This window comes from Cygnus olor, unplaced genomic scaffold (assembly GCF_009769625.2).
Source record: "Cygnus olor isolate bCygOlo1 unplaced genomic scaffold, bCygOlo1.pri.v2 S56, whole genome shotgun sequence".
Classification (NCBI taxonomy): domain Eukaryota; kingdom Metazoa; phylum Chordata; class Aves; order Anseriformes; family Anatidae; genus Cygnus; species Cygnus olor.
The window spans coordinates 20,626-38,032 of NW_024429086.1; the positions used below are offsets into that span (position 1 = coordinate 20,626).

The 17,407-nt window shown below is 72.0% G+C and overlaps 1 protein-coding gene across 3 annotated transcripts; it reads right to left on the reverse strand.

Annotated features, from left to right (window-relative positions):
• Positions 1 to 191: 191 nt before the first annotated feature.
• On the reverse strand, positions 192 to 15,889 carry SPTBN2 (spectrin beta, non-erythrocytic 2). 3 transcript variants are annotated; one of them, XM_040543451.1, is made up of 36 exons: positions 15,810 to 15,889; positions 14,072 to 14,224; positions 11,567 to 11,718; positions 11,115 to 11,288; positions 10,922 to 11,013; positions 10,747 to 10,827; positions 10,507 to 10,622; positions 10,310 to 10,422; positions 9,687 to 9,874; positions 9,482 to 9,599; positions 9,250 to 9,408; positions 8,859 to 9,161; positions 8,630 to 8,783; positions 7,650 to 8,520; positions 7,426 to 7,563; positions 6,588 to 7,344; positions 6,312 to 6,514; positions 6,153 to 6,243; positions 5,931 to 6,077; positions 5,592 to 5,855; positions 5,131 to 5,355; positions 4,965 to 5,054; positions 4,620 to 4,874; positions 4,415 to 4,545; positions 4,101 to 4,305; positions 3,649 to 4,023; positions 3,327 to 3,571; positions 3,107 to 3,245; positions 2,706 to 2,790; positions 2,416 to 2,612; positions 2,179 to 2,324; positions 1,797 to 1,872; positions 1,487 to 1,698; positions 891 to 1,064; positions 749 to 791; positions 192 to 655 (listed from the first exon to the last, which is right to left on the reverse strand). In XM_040543451.1, exons 2-36 carry the CDS (start codon positions 14,214 to 14,216, stop codon positions 422 to 424), a joined length of 7,098 nt encoding a protein of 2,365 aa, XP_040399385.1. In that variant the 5' UTR covers positions 14,217 to 14,224; positions 15,810 to 15,889; the 3' UTR covers positions 192 to 421. The 3 variants fall into 3 exon arrangements, with proteins under 3 accessions (XP_040399385.1, XP_040399386.1, XP_040399387.1); XM_040543452.1 differs by lacking the exon at positions 15,810 to 15,889 and adding an exon at positions 14,963 to 15,071; XM_040543453.1 differs by lacking the exon at positions 15,810 to 15,889 and having other exon boundaries at positions 2,203 to 2,324; positions 14,072 to 14,254.
• Positions 15,890 to 17,407: the final 1,518 nt, after the last annotated feature.

Genomic DNA, 17,407 nt, shown 5'->3' on the forward strand with positions numbered 1-17,407 from the left:
CCCATCCCGTACCCGTCTTTGTCCCCAACCCCATCCCATCCTCATCCCTGTCCCTGTCCCCATCTCCATCCCCCTTCCCATCCCCGTCTCCATCCCGTCCCCAGCTCCGTCCTTGTTTTCATCCTATCCCCACCCCTGTCCCCATCCCCACCCCGTCCCCGTCCCCCGTTGCAGTCGCGTGCCCGCGGCTCTCTACAGCCTCTTTCTTTATTCGGGGTAGGGGCGACGCCGCCGGGTGGGCGGCCGCTTCCTGTGAGCGTGGGGACATCACCGGGACGCGGGGGCACACGGGGACCCCAGGGCACGGGAAGGCACGACGGCGCGGGGGGGTCCCGCACTCCCCCCCGTGCTGCCCCCAGCCGCGTCCCTCCATCAGCTCAGCCGGTTCGGGGCCCCCCCCGATTTTGGGGCCCCCCCGTCTCTACTTGTTCTTCTTGAAGAAGCTGAAGCGCTTCTCCCGCTCCTTCTCCTTCCCCTCGCGGGCTCGCAGCGGGGGGGCGCCCTCGGGGGCGGGGGGCTGCGCGGGGGGCATGCTCATGGCCCTCGTCATCCCCTTGCCCCCCCCCGGGACCACCGCTGCCGCCCCCTCCCGCGGCCCCCCAGGGACCAGGGCAGCAGCCGCGTGGATCACCCGCAGCCAGGTGCTCATCTCTGCCTGCGGGGGGGGGGGGGGGGGAGGCACACACAGTGGCACCGCTGCACACGTGTGTGCCCCCCCCTTTTACCCCCCCCGTGTACCCGATCTCACCTCATCCTTGGCCTGGAAGAGGTACTCCTTCCCATCGCTCAGCCTGGGGGGATGGGGACAGGGCTCAGAGGGGTCCGGACCCCCTTGGATGCCCCCAGGACCCCTTCTGGACCCCCCCGCGGCCCCCCCCCCCCCGCCGTACCCCAGCTTGAAGACGTGCTTGCGCTTCTTGTAGTCCAGGGCGGGGTGGCAGTGGGCGCCGCGCAGGCTGGCGGGGGGCTCCCCGTGGTAGGGGGCCCCGTGGCTGGCGCTCTTGGCGTCCTTGTAGAAGCTGAGGCTGCCCCCCCGCAGCACGCAGTACACGCTCTGCCACGACCTGGGGGGGGCGGGAGGGGGCGTATTGGTGGGGGATTTTGGGGGGGACGGGGTGTAATGGGGGGGCACGGTGGTGTAACGGGGGGTATGGTGTAGTGGGGATGGGAACGGGGCTTAAAGGGGGGGGCACCGTGTACGTGGGGCATATTTTAGGGGACATGGGGCGTATTTTGGGGTACATGGGGGTGTTTTGGGGGGGATGTGGGGTAATGGGGGGGCATGGTATATAGGGAGGGGGGCATGGTATATAGGGAGGGGACCGTGGCTTAACGGGGGGACATGGCACATTGTGGGGGGGGTGACACTGTGTATGGGGGGGACTTGGGGCATATTTTGTGTGCACAGGGGGCGGGGCCTGAATGGGTGTGTCCCAAGGGGGGTGGGGCATATGTGGGTGTGTCCCCCCGAGGGGCGGGGCCTCACCTGTTGGGGGCCTTCTTGCCCTGCGCCTCCATCTCGTGCTTGCGGCAGAGGCCGCCCTCCAGGCTCTCGGGGGCCGGGGGTGCGCGGGGGGGCAGCGTGGCCGCGTGGGCAGGGTCGGGGGCCGGGCCCCCCCGCGGGCGTCCCCGGGGAGACCCCCCCGGGCTGGGGCCTCGCTCCCGTGCCCCATTGGTCAGCGCTGGCCCCGCTGGCACCTGCGGGGGGGGGAAAGGGGGTGTGGGTCCTTTTGGGGGGGGGGGCACGAATCTGGGGGGGCTTGGATGATTTTGGGGGGGGAGGGGGGGGGCTTTACCGGGGCAGCAGCGCTGTCGGGGCAGATCCCGTTCACGGCCGGCGCCTCGGGCAGGCGGCTCTGCAGGGCCGGGGCCCTGAGGGGGGGCACAGGGGTGGGCAGGGGGTTGGGACCCCCCCCACCCCAAGACCCCCCCGGTGTCCCCTCCTTCCCCTAGACCCCATGTCCCCTCTGTATCCCCCCCCCCCAAAAAAAAAAACTTACCCCATGGGCACTGCATTTCCCCCCCCTCCCCAGGGTGTCCCCTCCCAATCCCACAACCCCCCCCAGGTCCCACAAACCCCCACCCCTATCCTCCCCTCCCCATTAAGCCCACCCCCAACCCCTCGCCCTGCAGCGTCACCCTCCCGTGAGCCCCCAAATCCCCGACCCCCCCCCTCACCGCTGCGGCTCCCCGGTCCCCAACCCGTTCTGGGCCCCGGGGGGCACCGCGGGGACCCCCCCGGCCTCAGGCTGCGGGGGGGGCGTGGGCGGCCGCCTCTTCCTCGCCTCCTCCTCCTCGCGCCGCCGCCGCTCCTTCTCCTCCAGCTATAAGACGGGGAGGGGAGCACAGGGGGGGGGTGTCAGCACCCCCCTAACCCCCGAGGGGGGGTCCCGGCCGCCCCCCCCCTCCCCTCACCGTGGTGAGGCGCTCGAGCGCGGCGAAGCGCTCCTCCCAGGCGGCGGCCGCCTTCTGGAAGCCCTGGTGGCGCTTGATGAGGTTCTCCACCTCGGCCACGCTCCCGCCCAGCTCGGCCGAGCGCACGATGGGCTCCTGGCTGGCCAGCCAAGCCTCGGCCATGCTGGCGTCCCGCCCGAACATCAGCACCTCCAGCACTGCGGGGACACGGGGGGAGCGTGGGGCCGGGCTGCCTGGGGGGGCCGGGACCCCCCCCCTCCTCCCCGTCGCGGCCCCCGCGCCGCGCTCACCGATCTGCAGCCAGTCCATCTTCTCCTTCCAGCGCTCCCCGATGTCCTTGCGGCGCTCCTGGAGCTGCGAGAGCTTCTCCGAGATCTGGGGGCGAGCGGTGAGCGTGCGGGGACGGGGGGGGCATAAAAACAGGGACGTGGGGACAGGGACATGGGGATGTGAGGAGGGGATGAAGGAGAAGGGGTCAGGGACGGGGGGATGAGAATACACGTGAGGATGGGGACAGGAGGGGATGGGGACAGGAGCAGAGGAGGGGATGGGGATACGGGGATGGGGACAAAATAGGGACAAGAGCAAACGAGGGAACAGGGACACAGATATGGGGATGGGGGACACGGGGACGGGATAGAATGGGGACAAGGACACATGGATGGGGACACGGACACAGGGCCAGGGGCACCTTGTCGGCAGCGTAGTGCCCCTTGTCCAGCAGCGCGGTGCCCATGGCCACGCACGCATCGAAGCTGTCGGCCCGCGCCTCCACCTCCGCCTTGATGCTCTGGTGGTTCTTGATGACCAGGTCGGCCGAGGACACGTCCCTGCGCCACCCACGGGGACGGGGACGGGGTCAGCACCGCCGCCACTTCCCCATTCCCCCCCTCCCGTGGCCGCCCCCTCACCGCGGGCGCTCCTGGCCCTCGATCTGCAGGCGGACGCCGTCCATCCAGAGCAGCAGGTCGCGCACGGCGCGCAGGAAGCGGAACTTGTCCACGGTGTCGAGGAGCAGCCGGCGGCGGCCCTGGCTGCTGCCGCGCAGCTCGGCCCACGCCTCGCTCACCGCCCGCTCGTGCCGCCGGATGTCGGCCGCCTTCTCCCCGGCGTACGCCTTCTCCAGCCGCGCCGCGTCCTCCTGCACCTGACGGACCTGCGGGCGAAGAGGTGAGGCCATACCGTGCTGTGCCATGCCGTGCCGCGCCACGCCGCGCCACGCCGCGGGCTCACCTGGGCGCTCAGCGCCTGGATGTCGTGCTCGTAGGTGGTGTGCATGCGCTGCATGGCCTCGGCCGTGTTCAGGTCGCGCCCCACCTCGTCCGGCAGCTGCTTCTGCTTGTGCTGCACCTGCGCCAGGGTCTCGCGGGCGTCGTGGTAGAAGCGGTGCAGCTCGTAGGAGGCCGCCAGCATCTGGGAGCGCGTGTCGATCAGCTCCAGCAGGTCGGCCCACGCCTCGTTCAGCCCGTCCTTCCACTCGGCCACCGTGGCGTTCTCCGAGTGCCCCGCCGTGATCAGCGCGTCCGCCAGCCCGTTGACGCCGTCCACGCGCTCCTGCCCGATGCTGCTCGTGTCCCGCGAGAACTCCCGGAATTTGTCCCGCAGCATCTGCCGGGGAGGTTAGGGACGCGTTGGGGACGCAGCGGGGCCACGGGGACGTCCCCGCTGTCATCCCCGGGCCGCACCGTGACGTGCTCGTAGTCCTGGCCCAGCTCGTGGGAGGCGGCCACCACCTCCCGCTCCGAGATCCACTGCTCCAGGTCGTCCACGTCGCGCTTGAGCTGGCAGAGCCGCTGGTGCTCCTGCAGCTTGGCCCGCCGCTCCTCCGCCAGGTCCTTCAGGCTGGCGTACAGCTTGTCCACCTGGCCCTGGCGCAGCGTCAGGCGCTCGCTGCGGGCACGCCGGGCGTCAGGGGGGCGCGCAGGGCCGGGGGACAACCCCCAGGGTGAGGCGGGAGGGGAAGGGAGGCGGCAGCGGGGACGTGGGGGCCGGCACCCACCTCTCGGGGTGCCCGGCGGCCACCATGTCGCGGCTCTGCACGGAGAGCTGGTGCACGGTGTGCGCGTAGTCCCGCAGCGCCTGCTCCAGCACCAGGTGCTTGCTCACCATGGCCTGGGCGCTCAGCTCGTCCTGGCAGGGCACAGCGGCTCAGGACGGGGTCCGGGGGGGCACTGGGGGATACGGGACCCGCCCCGGGGCTGTACCTTGGCCTTCTCCTGGGACATCATGTGCAGCTCCTGCTCGCCCATCCAGGCCTCGGCCTCGGCGGCGTCGCAGTAGAACTGCTGGGCGGCGTGGGCGCGCTCCAGGCGCTGGTGCCGCAGCTCCGCCTGCAGCCGCAGCTCCTGCCAGGCCTCCCGCAGCTCCCGCACCCGCTCGGCCGGGCGCGCCAGCCCACCGCGCCGCCCCAGCAGCTCCTCCACTCGCGGCTCGTGGCCCTGCAGCTCCTTCTGCAGCGTCTGGAGATGGGGAACGCGACGTGAGCGTGGGTGTCCTGCCGTGGCCGGACCCCCTCCCGCAGCGCAGCAGCTCCCGGCCCCCCGACCCACCTGGTTCTTCTTGATGAGCAGCTGGACCGAGGGCAGGTCCTTGCCGTGGTCGGTGGAGATGGCCAGGGGTCTGCGCTCCTTCACCCACAGCTGCGGGGACAGAGGGGTCAGGGCGACGGCGGCGGGACCCCCCCGGGGAGCGCGGGGCTCCCCCCCAGCCACTCACGATCTCGTCCTCCAGGTCGCGGTTGAACTGGTGCTCCTCCTTGGAGGCCAGCAGCTTGCGGCGGCGCTCGCGGAGCGGCTCCCGCAGCCCCAGGAACTGCTCCTCCACGGCGCGCACCTGCCCCTGCACCTCGGCCGCGCTGGCGTCCTCGCGGCTGAGGGCCTGCGCCTGCGCCCGGATCGCCTCCACCTCCTTCTCCCGCACGGCCGTCTGCTTCTCCAGCATCTGTACGGGGCACGGGGTGAGTGGCAGTGCCTCGGGGCACCCCATCAGCTTTGCACCCCTTCTTTTGGGTGCCCGGGTCTGTGCACCCGTGCCTGTACCCCTGCCCCTTGTGTGTCCAACCCCGTGCGCCCAAAACCCCGCGCCCCACGTCCCTGCAGCTCCTGCAGGGATCTTGCGCCCCCGTTTCCCTGCACCCCATTTCCCCGTTTCCCTTCTCCCCGTCTCCCCGTGCCGACCTGCTGCTTGTTGAGCAGGATGTTGACACTGGTGAGGTCTTTGCCGTAGTCGTCGGAGCGCAGCTGGGCGCGCACGCCCGCCAGCCAGCCCCGCAGCGCCGCGCAGGACTGGGCGCACAGCTCGGCGCGGTTGGCGTCGAAGAGGCGCCGCGCTTTCGTCCGCGTCGTCGACTCCAGCTCGTCCCACAGCCCCCGCAGCGCCGCCAGCTTCTCCGTCACCACCGCGCCCAGCTCCGGCTTCGCCGCCGCCAGCTGCTGGCCCTCCTGGGAGGGACACTGGGGTCAGCGGGGACGCGGCGGGGGGCAGCCCGGCCCCCCCGGCTTCGTCCCGGTCCCAACCTTGCCCATCTTGTCCAGCCAACCCTTGTTGGAGGCCAGCTCGGCGGCGAAGGCCTGGTGCTTCTGCCACTTGGTGTGCAGGTTGCGGGCTTCGTCATAAGACACGTCCTGGGCCGTCAGCATCTTCTCGTTGATCCAGAGCGTGAGCTGCCAGGGGAAGAGCGGGGTTGGGACCGTGACACCGTGCCACACTCATCCTGTCCCGTCCCATCCTGTGCTCACCTCCTGCCCGTCCTGCAGGAACCGCTGCAGCTCCCAGTTGTCCCGCAGCCGCCCCAGCAGCTCCTGGGCCGCCTCCCGGTTCCTCTTGTGCCTGCAGCAGGGCCGGGGTGAGGGCCGGGGGGTGCCCAGCACCCAGCCCCGGGCCGCGGGGTCCCTCACCTGCTCTCCACCGAGTCCACCGTCTCCTGCACCTTGTCGGCGTGCAGGCTGCCCTCGGCCACCAGCTTGCGGCCAGCGGCCACCAGCCCTTGCACGCGCTCGCCGCTGGCCTCCATGGTGGCCATGAAGTCCTCGTGCTTCTTGACGGAGGCCTCAGCGCCCTGCAGCGTGCTGGGCATCTCGCTGTGCGACAGGGCGTACTCCTGCGCGGAACACGGGGCGTCACCGCCGTGCCCCGGTGCCGCCGCCGCCGCCGCCGCCTCCCCGGCTGCCCACCTGGGTGCTGAGGACGCCCTCGACCTGCTTGGAGTCGCGGAGGAAGAGCTGGAAGGCGAAGGCTTGGGAGAGGAGGTGGTGGCGGTTCTCCCACATCCGCCCCAGCTCCTCCCAGCCCGTGTCCAGGGCCTCCAGGCGCTGGTGCAGGAAGACGTGCTGCGCGTCCGTCTGCCCCTGCGTCACCTCCCGGCCCACCGCCCGCGTGCTGCGGTAGTCGTCGCCGTAGTGGGCGATCTCCTTGCGGATGCTCTCGTGCTGGCTCAGCAGCCGCTCGGCCTCGGCCAGGGTGGCCGGCACGTCCTCGGAGGCCACGGCCGTCTGGGTGCGGGACAGCCAGGCCTGGAAGGCGGCCAGGTCCCGCAGGAAGCCCTGCAGCTTGCTGGCCTCCCCCAGCGACTCCTCGCGCCGCCGCAGGCAGCGGCACAGCTCGTCCCACACCGCCTCGATGGCCGCCAGCCGCTCCAGGATGGCGGGCGCTTGCTCCGGGTGCTCGGCCGCCAGCTTCTCCGCCTCGGCCCGCAGGTCCCGCACCTTGCCCTCGATGGCTTCCAGGTCGCGCTCCATGCCCGAGAGCTTGCGCTGCAGGGCCATCACGCCGGCCAGGTCGTTGCCCAGCCCTTGCGTCGACTCGATCACCTTCGTCTTCTCCCGCATCCACGACGTGGTCTCGTTGCACTCCAGGTGGTAGTTCTGGATGTTCAGCGCCGAGGTCAGCGCCTCCTTCTTCTGGTCGGCCAGCGCGCGGAACCGCTCCCACCTGCGCGGCAGCGGGGTCAGGGGATGGCCGAGCCCTCCTGGAGCCCCCCCTGCATCCCGGGACCCCCCCGGCCGCCCCCACCTGGCGTTGAGCTGCTCGCGGGTGGCCCGGATGCTCTCCTGGTTGCGCTGGTCGGTGGCCAGCAGCTGGTCGGCGATGCGGTTGACGGCGGCGACGCGGGACGCCAGGTTGTTCATCTCCGGCTCCAGCGTCTCGAACCTGCGGGCGACGACGGACGAGGTGAGGACCCGGCGGCCTCCGGGGCGGGCAGGGGGAGGCCCCGGGGGGGCGGAGGCCGCGCTCACCGTTGCTGCACCACCTCCAGGTCCTCCAGCTTGTCGGGGACGAGCAGGGCGTGCAGCCACTGCTCCTTCTCGCCCACCCAGAGCCCGCAGGCGTCCGCCTCGCTGCGCATGGTGTAGAGGCTGAGGGCGTCCTGCAGCTCCTGCCGCCGGCGCTCCGTCTGCGCCGCCAGCTCCTGGTAGCGCTGCTCCAGCGCCGGCAGCCGCCCGGCCACACCGGGAGCACCGGCGAAGGCGGGCGGCAGGGCTCCGGCTTGCTCGTGGAGGGCGGCGATGGCGGGGCGGTGGCTGCGCACCTCCTCCTGCACCTCGCGGTGCTGCCGGGCCAGGCTGCGCGTGGAGTACTCGTCGTGGCCCAGCTCGGGGCTGGAGGCCAGGCGCAGGGCGTCCTCCAGCCAGGCCTCCACGTCGGCCGCCTCCGCCTGGAACTGGAAGAGGCCGGCAGCGTCCCGCAGGCGCCGCTCGCGCTCGTCCGCCAGCTCGCCCAGCGCCCGCCAGCGCCCCTCCACCTCCCGCACGCGCTCGCCCACCTCGCGCGCCCGCGGGTGCCCCTCGCCCGCCAGCCCGCGGCCCCGCGCCAGCGCCTGCCGCAGCGGCCCCGCGCGCCCGCTCAGCTCGTCGCGGAAGGCCGCGTGCTGGCTCAGCAGGCGCAGGGAGCTGGTCAGGTCCCTGCCCACGTCCTCGGAGGCGAGGAGCCGCTCCTGCTCCCGCATCCAGGCCTCCTCCTCCCCCGTGTCCCAGAAGAACTTCCAGAAGCGCCGCGATTCCTCCAGCTTGGCCCGCCGCTGCCCCGCCAGCTCCACCAGCTCCCGGTACCGCAGCTCCAGCGTGGCCACGCGCTCCCGCACCACCTCCGGCTCGCAGGGCTTGTAGCCTGCGGGCAACTCCATCAGCTCCCTGCGCCTCTGGGGCTCCAGCTGCGGCCACCAGGCCGGGCTCGGGGGTCTTGGGGGGGCCCTGGGCCCCCCCCCGGCCGCACTCACCCTCTCCGGGCAGGGCGAAGCGCTGGGCCGCGGCGCTCACCGCCCGCACCCGCTCCGCCTGCGCCGCGATGTCGGCCTCCACCAGCGCGTGGATCTGCAGCAGGTCGTCCACCCCGTGCAGGTGCTTCCCGAAATCCTGCGACTGCAGCCGGCCCTGCAGGGGGGAGTAAAAAAACGGCATCAGGGGGGCCGCCCCCCGCCCGCCCGCCCACCGCGAGCCCCCCGCTACCTTCATCTCCTCCATCCATCCCGCCAGGTGCGCCAGGTCCTGCAGCATCTTCTGCAGCTCGAGGTGCAGCAGCAGCCGCTCGCGGCGGGCGGCCACCAGCTGCCGCAGGAAGTCCCAGAGCCGCGCCACGTTGTTGCGGCGGGCCAGGACGCGGCGGATGTCGTGGTAGCGCTCGGCCTCCAGCTCGGCCGCCACCGCGCTCACCGCCTGCACCCGCTCGCTGTAGGCCACGATGTCGGTCTCGATGGCCTCGTGCTTGCGCACCGCCGCCTCCACGGCCGACATGTCGCTCCCGAAGTTGTCCTGGGGGGGACGGAGAGGGGTGAGGACGGGCGCGGGGACGCCGCCGGACGCGGCGAGGGGCGGCGGACGGCAAGGGCGGCGGCGGCACCTGGGAGACGAGGCGCTGGTTCTCGCTCAGCCACGTCTCCCGCATGGCCGCCTTGCGGTCGAAGCGAGCCGCCAGCTGCTCCAGCTTCTCCTGCCGGATCAGCTCGGTGCGCAGCGCCAGCTCCCGCTCGTGCTCCGCTTTCTCCAGCCGCTCCCAGGCCTGCGGGGACGGGCACCGGGGGGGTCAGCTCCCGGCACGGCCGCGGCGCCGCGCCGCCCCCTCCTCGCCAAACCTTGTTGATGTCGGAGATGAGCTTCCCCTCCCGCGGCACGAACGCCTTCTGGTTGTTGGCGCGCATGCGGCTCTGGATGGTGAAGAGCAGCACCTCCAGGTTGCCCTTCTCCATGAACCTGGGGGCACAGAGGCGGCGCTGAGCCCCCGGGGGGGTCCACGGCCCTGCTGGGGGCACGGATCCCACCGGGGGCAGGGGGGCTCACTTGGGGGGCTTCTCCACCGTGCGGTAGGTGTTGAAGGCCTGCAGCTGGTTCTGCACGCCGGCCAGCGCGTTGGCCAGCTGCCGGTCGTTGAGGGTCAGGATGGTCTGCTCGATCCAGCCCAGCAGCTCGCCCGCCAGCGTCTCGTACTTCTCCACCAGCTGCTCCGCCTCCAGCGCCGCGTCCAGCACCTGCGGGCGGCCGGCCGTCCGTCCGTCCGTCCGCCCATCTGCTGCCTGTCCGCTCATCCCGGCGGCCATCTGGCCGAGCCGCCCGCCTCGCCTTTCCGTCCAGCTGTCCGTCTGTCCGTCCGTCGCCCCCCCCTTCCTCGAGCTGCTCATCTCGTGTGTCCTTCCTCCCCCCTAGCCGTCTGTCCGTCCACCCCTTGTCCGTCTGTCCGTCCATCCACCCCCCTTGTCCGTCCGTCCGTCCGTCCACCCGCTCATTTCTCCATCGCTCTGCCTCCTCATTCCCCTGGCCGTCCACCTCCTCCCTCCCCTTCCCTCTGTCCGTCCGCCTGCCCCCCGCCATCTGTCCGCCCGCTCAGCCTCCTGCTCGCCCCCCTGTCCGCCCCTCCGTCCGTCTGTCTGTCCACCCCCTGTCCGTCTGTCCGTCCGTCCAGGCACCTTCCCGATGCGCTTCCCCTCCACCGCCAGCGCCTTCATCTTGGAGAAGTAGTGGTAGAAGGTGGCCACGTAGGTGATGATGGACTTCTCGTCCGGCTGGTCCACGTTGACGTCTAGGGGCGAGGGGGTGAGTGGGGCCGCCCCACAACCACACAGCCCCCAGGGAGCCCCCCGGGACCCCCCGGGACCCCGCTCACCTTCGGGGTCCAGCAGCTTGGTGAGGCCCAGCTCGCGCTCGGCCAGGTTGAAGGCGCTCTGCAGGTTGTAGTGCGCGTTGCAGCGCCGCAGCACCTCCATGTCCACCAGGTCCGGCCTGGGCAGCGGCACAGCCTCGGACCCGCGTCCCTGCCCCGCGTCCCCCGCCCCAAATCCCTGCCCCCCACCGCAAATCCCTGCCCCACGTCCCTGCCCCACGGGGACGTCCTCGCGTGCCCCACCTGTGCTTGTGGATGATGGCGTTGAAGGCCAGCCCGTCCCGCCAGCTCGTGGTGAAGTTGTGCACGTTCACGTTCTGGTACCTGCCAGGGTGAGGACTCAGCCCAGGACCCCCCAGGACCCCCTCAGGACCCTCGAGACGCCCCCAGGACCCTCAGGACCCCCCCAGGCACTCACCCCGCCGTCTTCATCTGGCACCAGAGCAGCAGCGCGTCCTTGGCCGACTTCTTCTCCTTGTTGTCCTCTGTCTCCACGCTGATGTCCTGAATCTGGGGGGCGCACAGCGCGGTGAGGAGACCCCTGCCCACCCCAGGACAGGCGCTGGGACCCCCGGGCCGGGCACCGGGACCCCCGGGCCGGGCAGAATGACCTGGAAGCGCAGGATGATGGTCCAGACGAGGCCGAGCGTCAGGCGGTGGTTGCCGTCCACGATGTCGTGCGAGCCGACGTTCTCCAGGTGCACGCGCTGCTCCTTGAGGAACTGCAGCGCCTTGTCCACGTTCTCCAGGCAGTGGATCCGCATCCGGCCCTTGGTGGGCTTGGGCTGGCCGCGGGGCGTGGTTAATTTGGGGGTGGGGGTCCAGGGATGGAAAGGGAGGGCCAGGGATGGGGGCACCACGTTAACAGGGTCGTGGGGAAGGGGGCACCGTGGAAAAGGGGCTGGGGACACCCAGGGGAAGGGGACGCCCAGGGGATGGGGACGGGGACGCCACGGGGACACCATGGGGACTGGGACACCGGGAGGAGAGGGCCCCGGGGGTCCCAGGGGCTTTGGGGAGGGGGCTGCCCGGCCGTGCCCCCCCACCCCCCCGCCCCACTCACCAGCTGCTCCCCCGAGAGCACCTCGAGCAGGCGCAGCAGCATGCGGCCGTCCCGCAGGTCGCTGTAGAGGTCCCCCAGGCGGCAGGTGCCGCGCGCCAGGTGCGAGTTCACCCACTTGGTGAAGGTTTTCTTCTGCACCGCCTCCCGCTCGTCTGGGGGGGGGTGACACCGCGGTGAGACCCCCCCCAGGCAGAAATTGAGGGGGGGGCACAGCAGGACCCCCACCTGGGGGGGCAAACAGCGCAGCACAGCGCTGGGAGAGCACCCGGGGACCCTAACCCTAATCCTAACCCTAAACTGAGCCCCCCGGGGGGGTGGGGGGCAGCTCTGACCCCCCACCCGAAGATCTCCCCCCCCCCAATTCCATGGGGACCCCCCCCAAGGAGGGCGCTCAGCTCCCCGCGATGGCCGTGCCCGGCACCAGGCCCGGATTAGCAGTAAGAGGATTTGGAGCCGGGCCGTGGGGGGCTTGGGGGCCACGGGGGGGAGATTTGGGGGTCGGGGGGGGGATTTGGGGGCCATGGGGGGGGGATTTGGGGCTGGGGGGGGGGGGTTGGGGCCGTTAGGGGTGGACTTGGGGGGGGATTTGGGGGGAGCTGCAAGCGCCGGGCGCTCACCAGCTGGCTCGCACAAGCATGGGCACGTGGGCGTGAGCACGGCGCACACGCGTGTGCCCCCCGGCGGGGGGGGGGGGGCAGGGCCTTGTTTTTGACGGGGGGGGGCAAAAACCTGCGCCCCCCCCAGCCTATTTTCTTGGCCCCGAGGCCAAACCAAGGGCCACGAACTGGTGGGGCAGCGCAGGGGGTTGCAGTTGCCCCCCCCCAAAATCATGTGCCCCCCTGCCCAAAAATGTGTGCCCCCCCGAAAAAAATGCTTGCCCCCCCCCCAAAAAGTGCCGCGGGACAGCCGTGCGCCCGGGGGCGGCGGGCGGGGAGCGTCACAACACGGTCTGGGTGTGCCGGTTTCGGGGTCCGGGGGTGGCGAGGGGGGGGGCGAGAGGCGGTTTCGGGGCCGCCCGTGGGAACCCGAAGGGCCCACAGGGACTGGGGGGGGGGGCACGGCGGGGGGGCAGGTTCGTGGAAGCCCCCCCGAGGCTCCTGAAAGGTGTCGGGGAGTGGGGGGGAGGGCACAGGTGAGGTGTGGGGGGGGACAGGAATAAGGGGGGGGTCTTAGGGTCGGGGGGGGGGGGCGGGGAGGAGGATTTTCGGTCTCCGGGAGCCGGAAAATTGACCCTATAGGGCCGGGGGGGGGGCTTGAAGTGGGGCGGGGGGGGCACAGAGGGGACTGGGGGGGGGGGGGGCACAGAGGGGAACGGGGGGGGGATCGAGGAGGTGCGGGGTTCTGCGGGGACTTATGGGGGAGGGTTGGGGAGAAGGGGGGGGTCTGGGAAGGTGGGGGGGTCCTGGGGAGGGGGGGGCCCCGTCGTGTCCCCCCCCCGGTCTCACCTTGCAGCTGCTTGAAGCGCCCCTCCAGGACGCCGCCGTGCGGGGCCGGGCTGGCGAAGGCGGCGGGGGACAGCGGGGGGCTGCCGGGGGGGCGCGCGGCCATGGCGGGGGGCTCGGGGGGGGGCGATAGAAAGGGGGGGGGGGACACGGGGAGGGGTGGCGGCGGGGGGGGCAGCGGCAGCAGCGCGGGGCCGGGCGGCGCCGGGCTCGGCCCAGAACCGGTCGGGCGGCGGCGGCGGGGCCACGGCGGGCGTGCGCGGGCACCGGCACGGGGCGGGCACGGGGACGTGAGTGTGCACGGGGACACGTGGGGGTGTGCAGGTTTGTGCAGGTGCGAGCTCGGTTGCACGTGAGCAGGTACGTGTGTGTGTGTGTAGGTGTGTGCGTGCACCTGCGTGTGTATGCAGCTGCGTGCACGCATGTGCAGGGCTCTGTGCACGGCTGTTCACACGAGCGTGTGCACGTGCACGTCTATCTGCGCACGCATGAGTGTGTGAGCACATCTACCTGCACACACGAGTCCGTTTTTTATGTGTACAAGTGTGTGTGCACATCTATACGTCTATCTGCGCACTCACGAGTCTGTGTGCACGTGCACACGTCACGCACAAGTCCGTTTGCACATCTATCCTCACACACATCTCTCTGCACACTCACGAGTCTGTGTGTGTGTGCATGAATCTGTGTGCACGTGCACGAGTCTATCCACACGTTCACAACTCTGTGTGCACGTGCACGAAGGTATCCACACACTCCTGAGTCTGTGCACACACATCTATCCGCATGCGCACGGATCTGTTTGCACACCTATCCCTACGACTCCACGTGCGCGCCTACCCACACGCACCCCTCTCCGCACACGCGTGTGCACACCTGCCAACGGCACACGCGTGCAAGAGCCGTGCTGGTGCCAGCGTGCACACGCGTCCCTTTGCACGCGCACACCCGCGCTCATTTCTGTGCACAACACCGTGCCTGCGTCTGCACGTACACGCGTGGCGGTGCACACGGCTGCCCGTCCACACGCGTGTGCACACACCGCCCCCCCCCAGCCCCGTACCGGCCAGGGCCTTGATGCGGGAGCGCTCGAAGCGGCGCGCGGAGCTGCCCTCATGGTCCCAGTCGTCGCCGTCGTCCCAGCGGTTGTTGACGTCGCTGTACTGCTGCTGGATCTCCAGGCTGTCGTAGTCCGTCGGGGACAGCATGGCCGCGCCTGCGGGCACCGCGTTAAGGGGGGGGGGGCGCGCACCGTGACCCCCCCCCAGGTAACCCCCAAAACCAAGGGGAAACCCCCAAAACCCAGGGGGCACCCTAAAACGGAAGGGGGATCCCAAAACCCGGGGGGGAGACCTCCAAAACCCGGGGGGGGACCCCCAGAACCCGGGGGGGGACCCCCAGAACCCGGGGGGATCGCTCTAAACCCAAGGGAACCCCCCCAGACCCAAGGGACCCCCCCAGACCTGAGGGAACCCCCCTGGGAAAGGGAGGGGGGTGCCCCAAAAAGGCCCCAGCGGCATCCCGGGGGTCCTGGCCCCATGGGGGGGGTCGCGGTCCTGTGCTGGGGGGGTCCCCAATCCCATGTGGGGGTCTCCAACCCCATACAAGGGTCCGCAACCCCATAGAGGGGTCCCCAAACCCCCCTGGGAAAGGGATGGGGGTGCCCCAAAAAGGCCCCGGCAGCATCCCGGGGGGCCCGGCCCCATGGGGGGGGTCGCGGTCCTGTGCTGGGGGGGTCCCCAACCCCACATGCGGGTCCCCAAAACCATGCTGGGGGGGGGAAATCCGTCCCCACGCTGGGGTCCCTGTCCCCATATTGGGGTGGGGGGTCCGTGGGGGTCCCATCCCTTTCCCGGGGGGTCCCGTCCTTTGGGGGGTCCCGTCCCCACACGGGGGGGTCCTGTCCCACCTCCCCCCCCCAGCCGGGGGTCCCAGCCCCCCGCCCCCCGGTTACCCTCCTGCCGCCGCCTGTCCGGCTGCGCCGGGCGCTAATGCTCTTAGTGCCGGGATAAATGGCAGGGGCCCCCCCCGGCCCCCCCCGCGGCGGCAGGCGGGGAATCGGGGGCTGGGCACGCGTGGGGGGGGGGGCACGGGGGGGCTGGGCACGAGTGGGAATGGGGGGGGTAAGGGGGGGTAAAAAGGGGGGGGAAGTTGGGGGTTTGGGGGGGGCAAAGGGGGGGTTAAGGGGGGGGTAAAGGGGATGGGGGGGTAAAAAGGGGGGGGGGAAGGGGATGGGGGGGCTATGGGGGGGTGAAGGGAAGGGGGTTAAGGGGGGGGCTTTAGGGGGGTTTAAAGGGGGGGTTGAGGGGATGGGGGGGCTAAAGGGAGGGTTAAGGGGGGTAAGGGGAGAGGGGCTTTAAGGGGGGGTTAAAAGGGGGGCAAAAGGGGGGGGTGAAGGGAAGGGGGTCAAAGGGGGGGGTTAATGGGATGGGGGGGCCAAAGGGGGGGCTAAAGAGGGGGGTTAAGGGGATGGGGGTTAAAGGGAGGGGGTTTAACGGGGAGGTTATGGGGGGGGGCTAAGGGGAGGTTAAAGGGGGAGGTTTAAGGGGAGGGGGGCTTAAATTGGGGGGGTGACGGGGGGGGCACACGGCCCCGGGACAAAGCGGAGCCGGGGCCGGGGCCGCTGCGGAGCCGCTGCGGCAGTGCCGGGGCGGGGGGGGGGGCAGCGGGGGGGGGACCCGGGGATGCCGCAGGGCCGGGGGGAGGATGCGGGGCCTGGGGGGGGACGGGGGGGGAACAAGAGGGTAAAAGGGGGGGGGTCGGGGGGGGGTCCGGGGTCTTTGCCCCCCCCCAGGCCCTACCTGAGCGGCTCCGCGCACTCCGGCTGGGGGCTGAGGCCGCCGCCGCTCATCACACCCGGGGGGGGCGGGACGGGGGCGGGGCCACGCCGCACCGGGGGGGGGGGGCACCGGGAAGGGGGGGGTCACCGGGAAGGGGGGGGTCACCGGGAGGAGGGGGGGGCGGCCCCGTTCTCTTCCCCCCCCCCCCGGTGTCCCCCCTCCCCTGAGCCCCCCCCCCGCAGCCCCCCCAAATGGACCCGTCCGCGCCCCCCCCGCCGCGCCGTCACCATGGCAACAGGGGGCCCGCCGCCGGGGGGGGAGGGGCGATTCCCATGGCGACGGCCCCGGCAGGCCCCGCCCCCTCCCCGTTGCCATGGCGACCCCGGCCCCTCCCCGAGGGAGCCCACCCCCGACCCCTCCCCTCCGAGCCGCCAGGGGGCGCCGTCGGGGGGGGGGGCGAGAGATGGACGGGGCAGCGCGAGCGGTGCGGGGGGGGGGAGCGGGGGGGCTGGGGGGGGCTGGGGGGGGCTTAGGGCCTCGGGGGGGGGTCATGGGGGGGCTCAGGGGGGCCTGGGGTGGGAAGGGGAGAGGCTGGGGGGGGCTCAGGGAGGGCCTAGGGTGCTAAGGGGGGGTCCAGCGGGGTCCTGGGGGGGCTCAGGGGGTCCTGGGGGGGCTCAGGGAGGGCCCAGGGTGCTAAGGGGGGGGTCCAGCGGGGTCCTGGGGGGGCTCAGGGGGTCCCTGGAGGGGCTCCGTCGCCCCCTGGCCCTCCTGGCAGGTGCTGCGATGGGGGGGGGGCAGATCCTGGGGGGGGTGTCCGCAGCCCCCCCACGTGCCCCCCTTTTTCCCCCACCTCCAGGTGCTGGAGCTGCTCCTGCTGCGCCTGCGGCCCCCCCGTGGCGAGGAGCGGGTGCGGGGGGCGCTGCTGCTGGCACTGGTGGTGGAGGGGGGCGCGGGCCGGCCCCGCTGCACCACCACGGGTAACGGGGGGGGGGTCTCGGGGGGGGGCAGGCTCCCACAACCCCCCCTCAACACCCGCTTGCCCCCCACAGTCGCTGCCGCCGGGGAGCTTTGCCGTGCCCTCCGCTCCGAGGCCCTATGGGGGGGTAAAGCGCCCCCCTCCCTTCTCATAACCCCTTCCTTTATTTTGGGGGGGGTCTGCTAACCGCTGCCCCCCCCCCCCAGGTGAGGCGGGGGTCCCGGAGCAGCTCGGTGCCCACCCCACCAGCCCCCTCCCTGCAGCCCCCTGCTGCCGCCGGCTGCTGGCGCGCGCCCCGCTGCGGGCGGCCTTCCAGGTGGGGGGGGGGGGCGGGGGGGCCCTCTCCTCCCCCCCACCCCCAGGGGTGACCTTGTTGGGGGGGGGGTTTGGGGACGGCCCCCCCGGGACTGGAAGTAGGGCGGGCGGCTAAATATAGCAGGGCGGCCCGGTTTCTGCCGTGGAAACGGGGCCGGCGGGGCGGCGGGGGGGCCAAGCAGCCCCCCCCCCAAATAAAAAAGGTTTTTGGGGGGGGGTCTGGGTATTGGGGTGCCCCCCCCCAGCCCCATCCTGCTCCTTCCCCCAGGTCTGCCCCCGTCCCGGGACGCCGCGACCCGACTGTGGCACGCTGCGGCAGTTCCTGCAC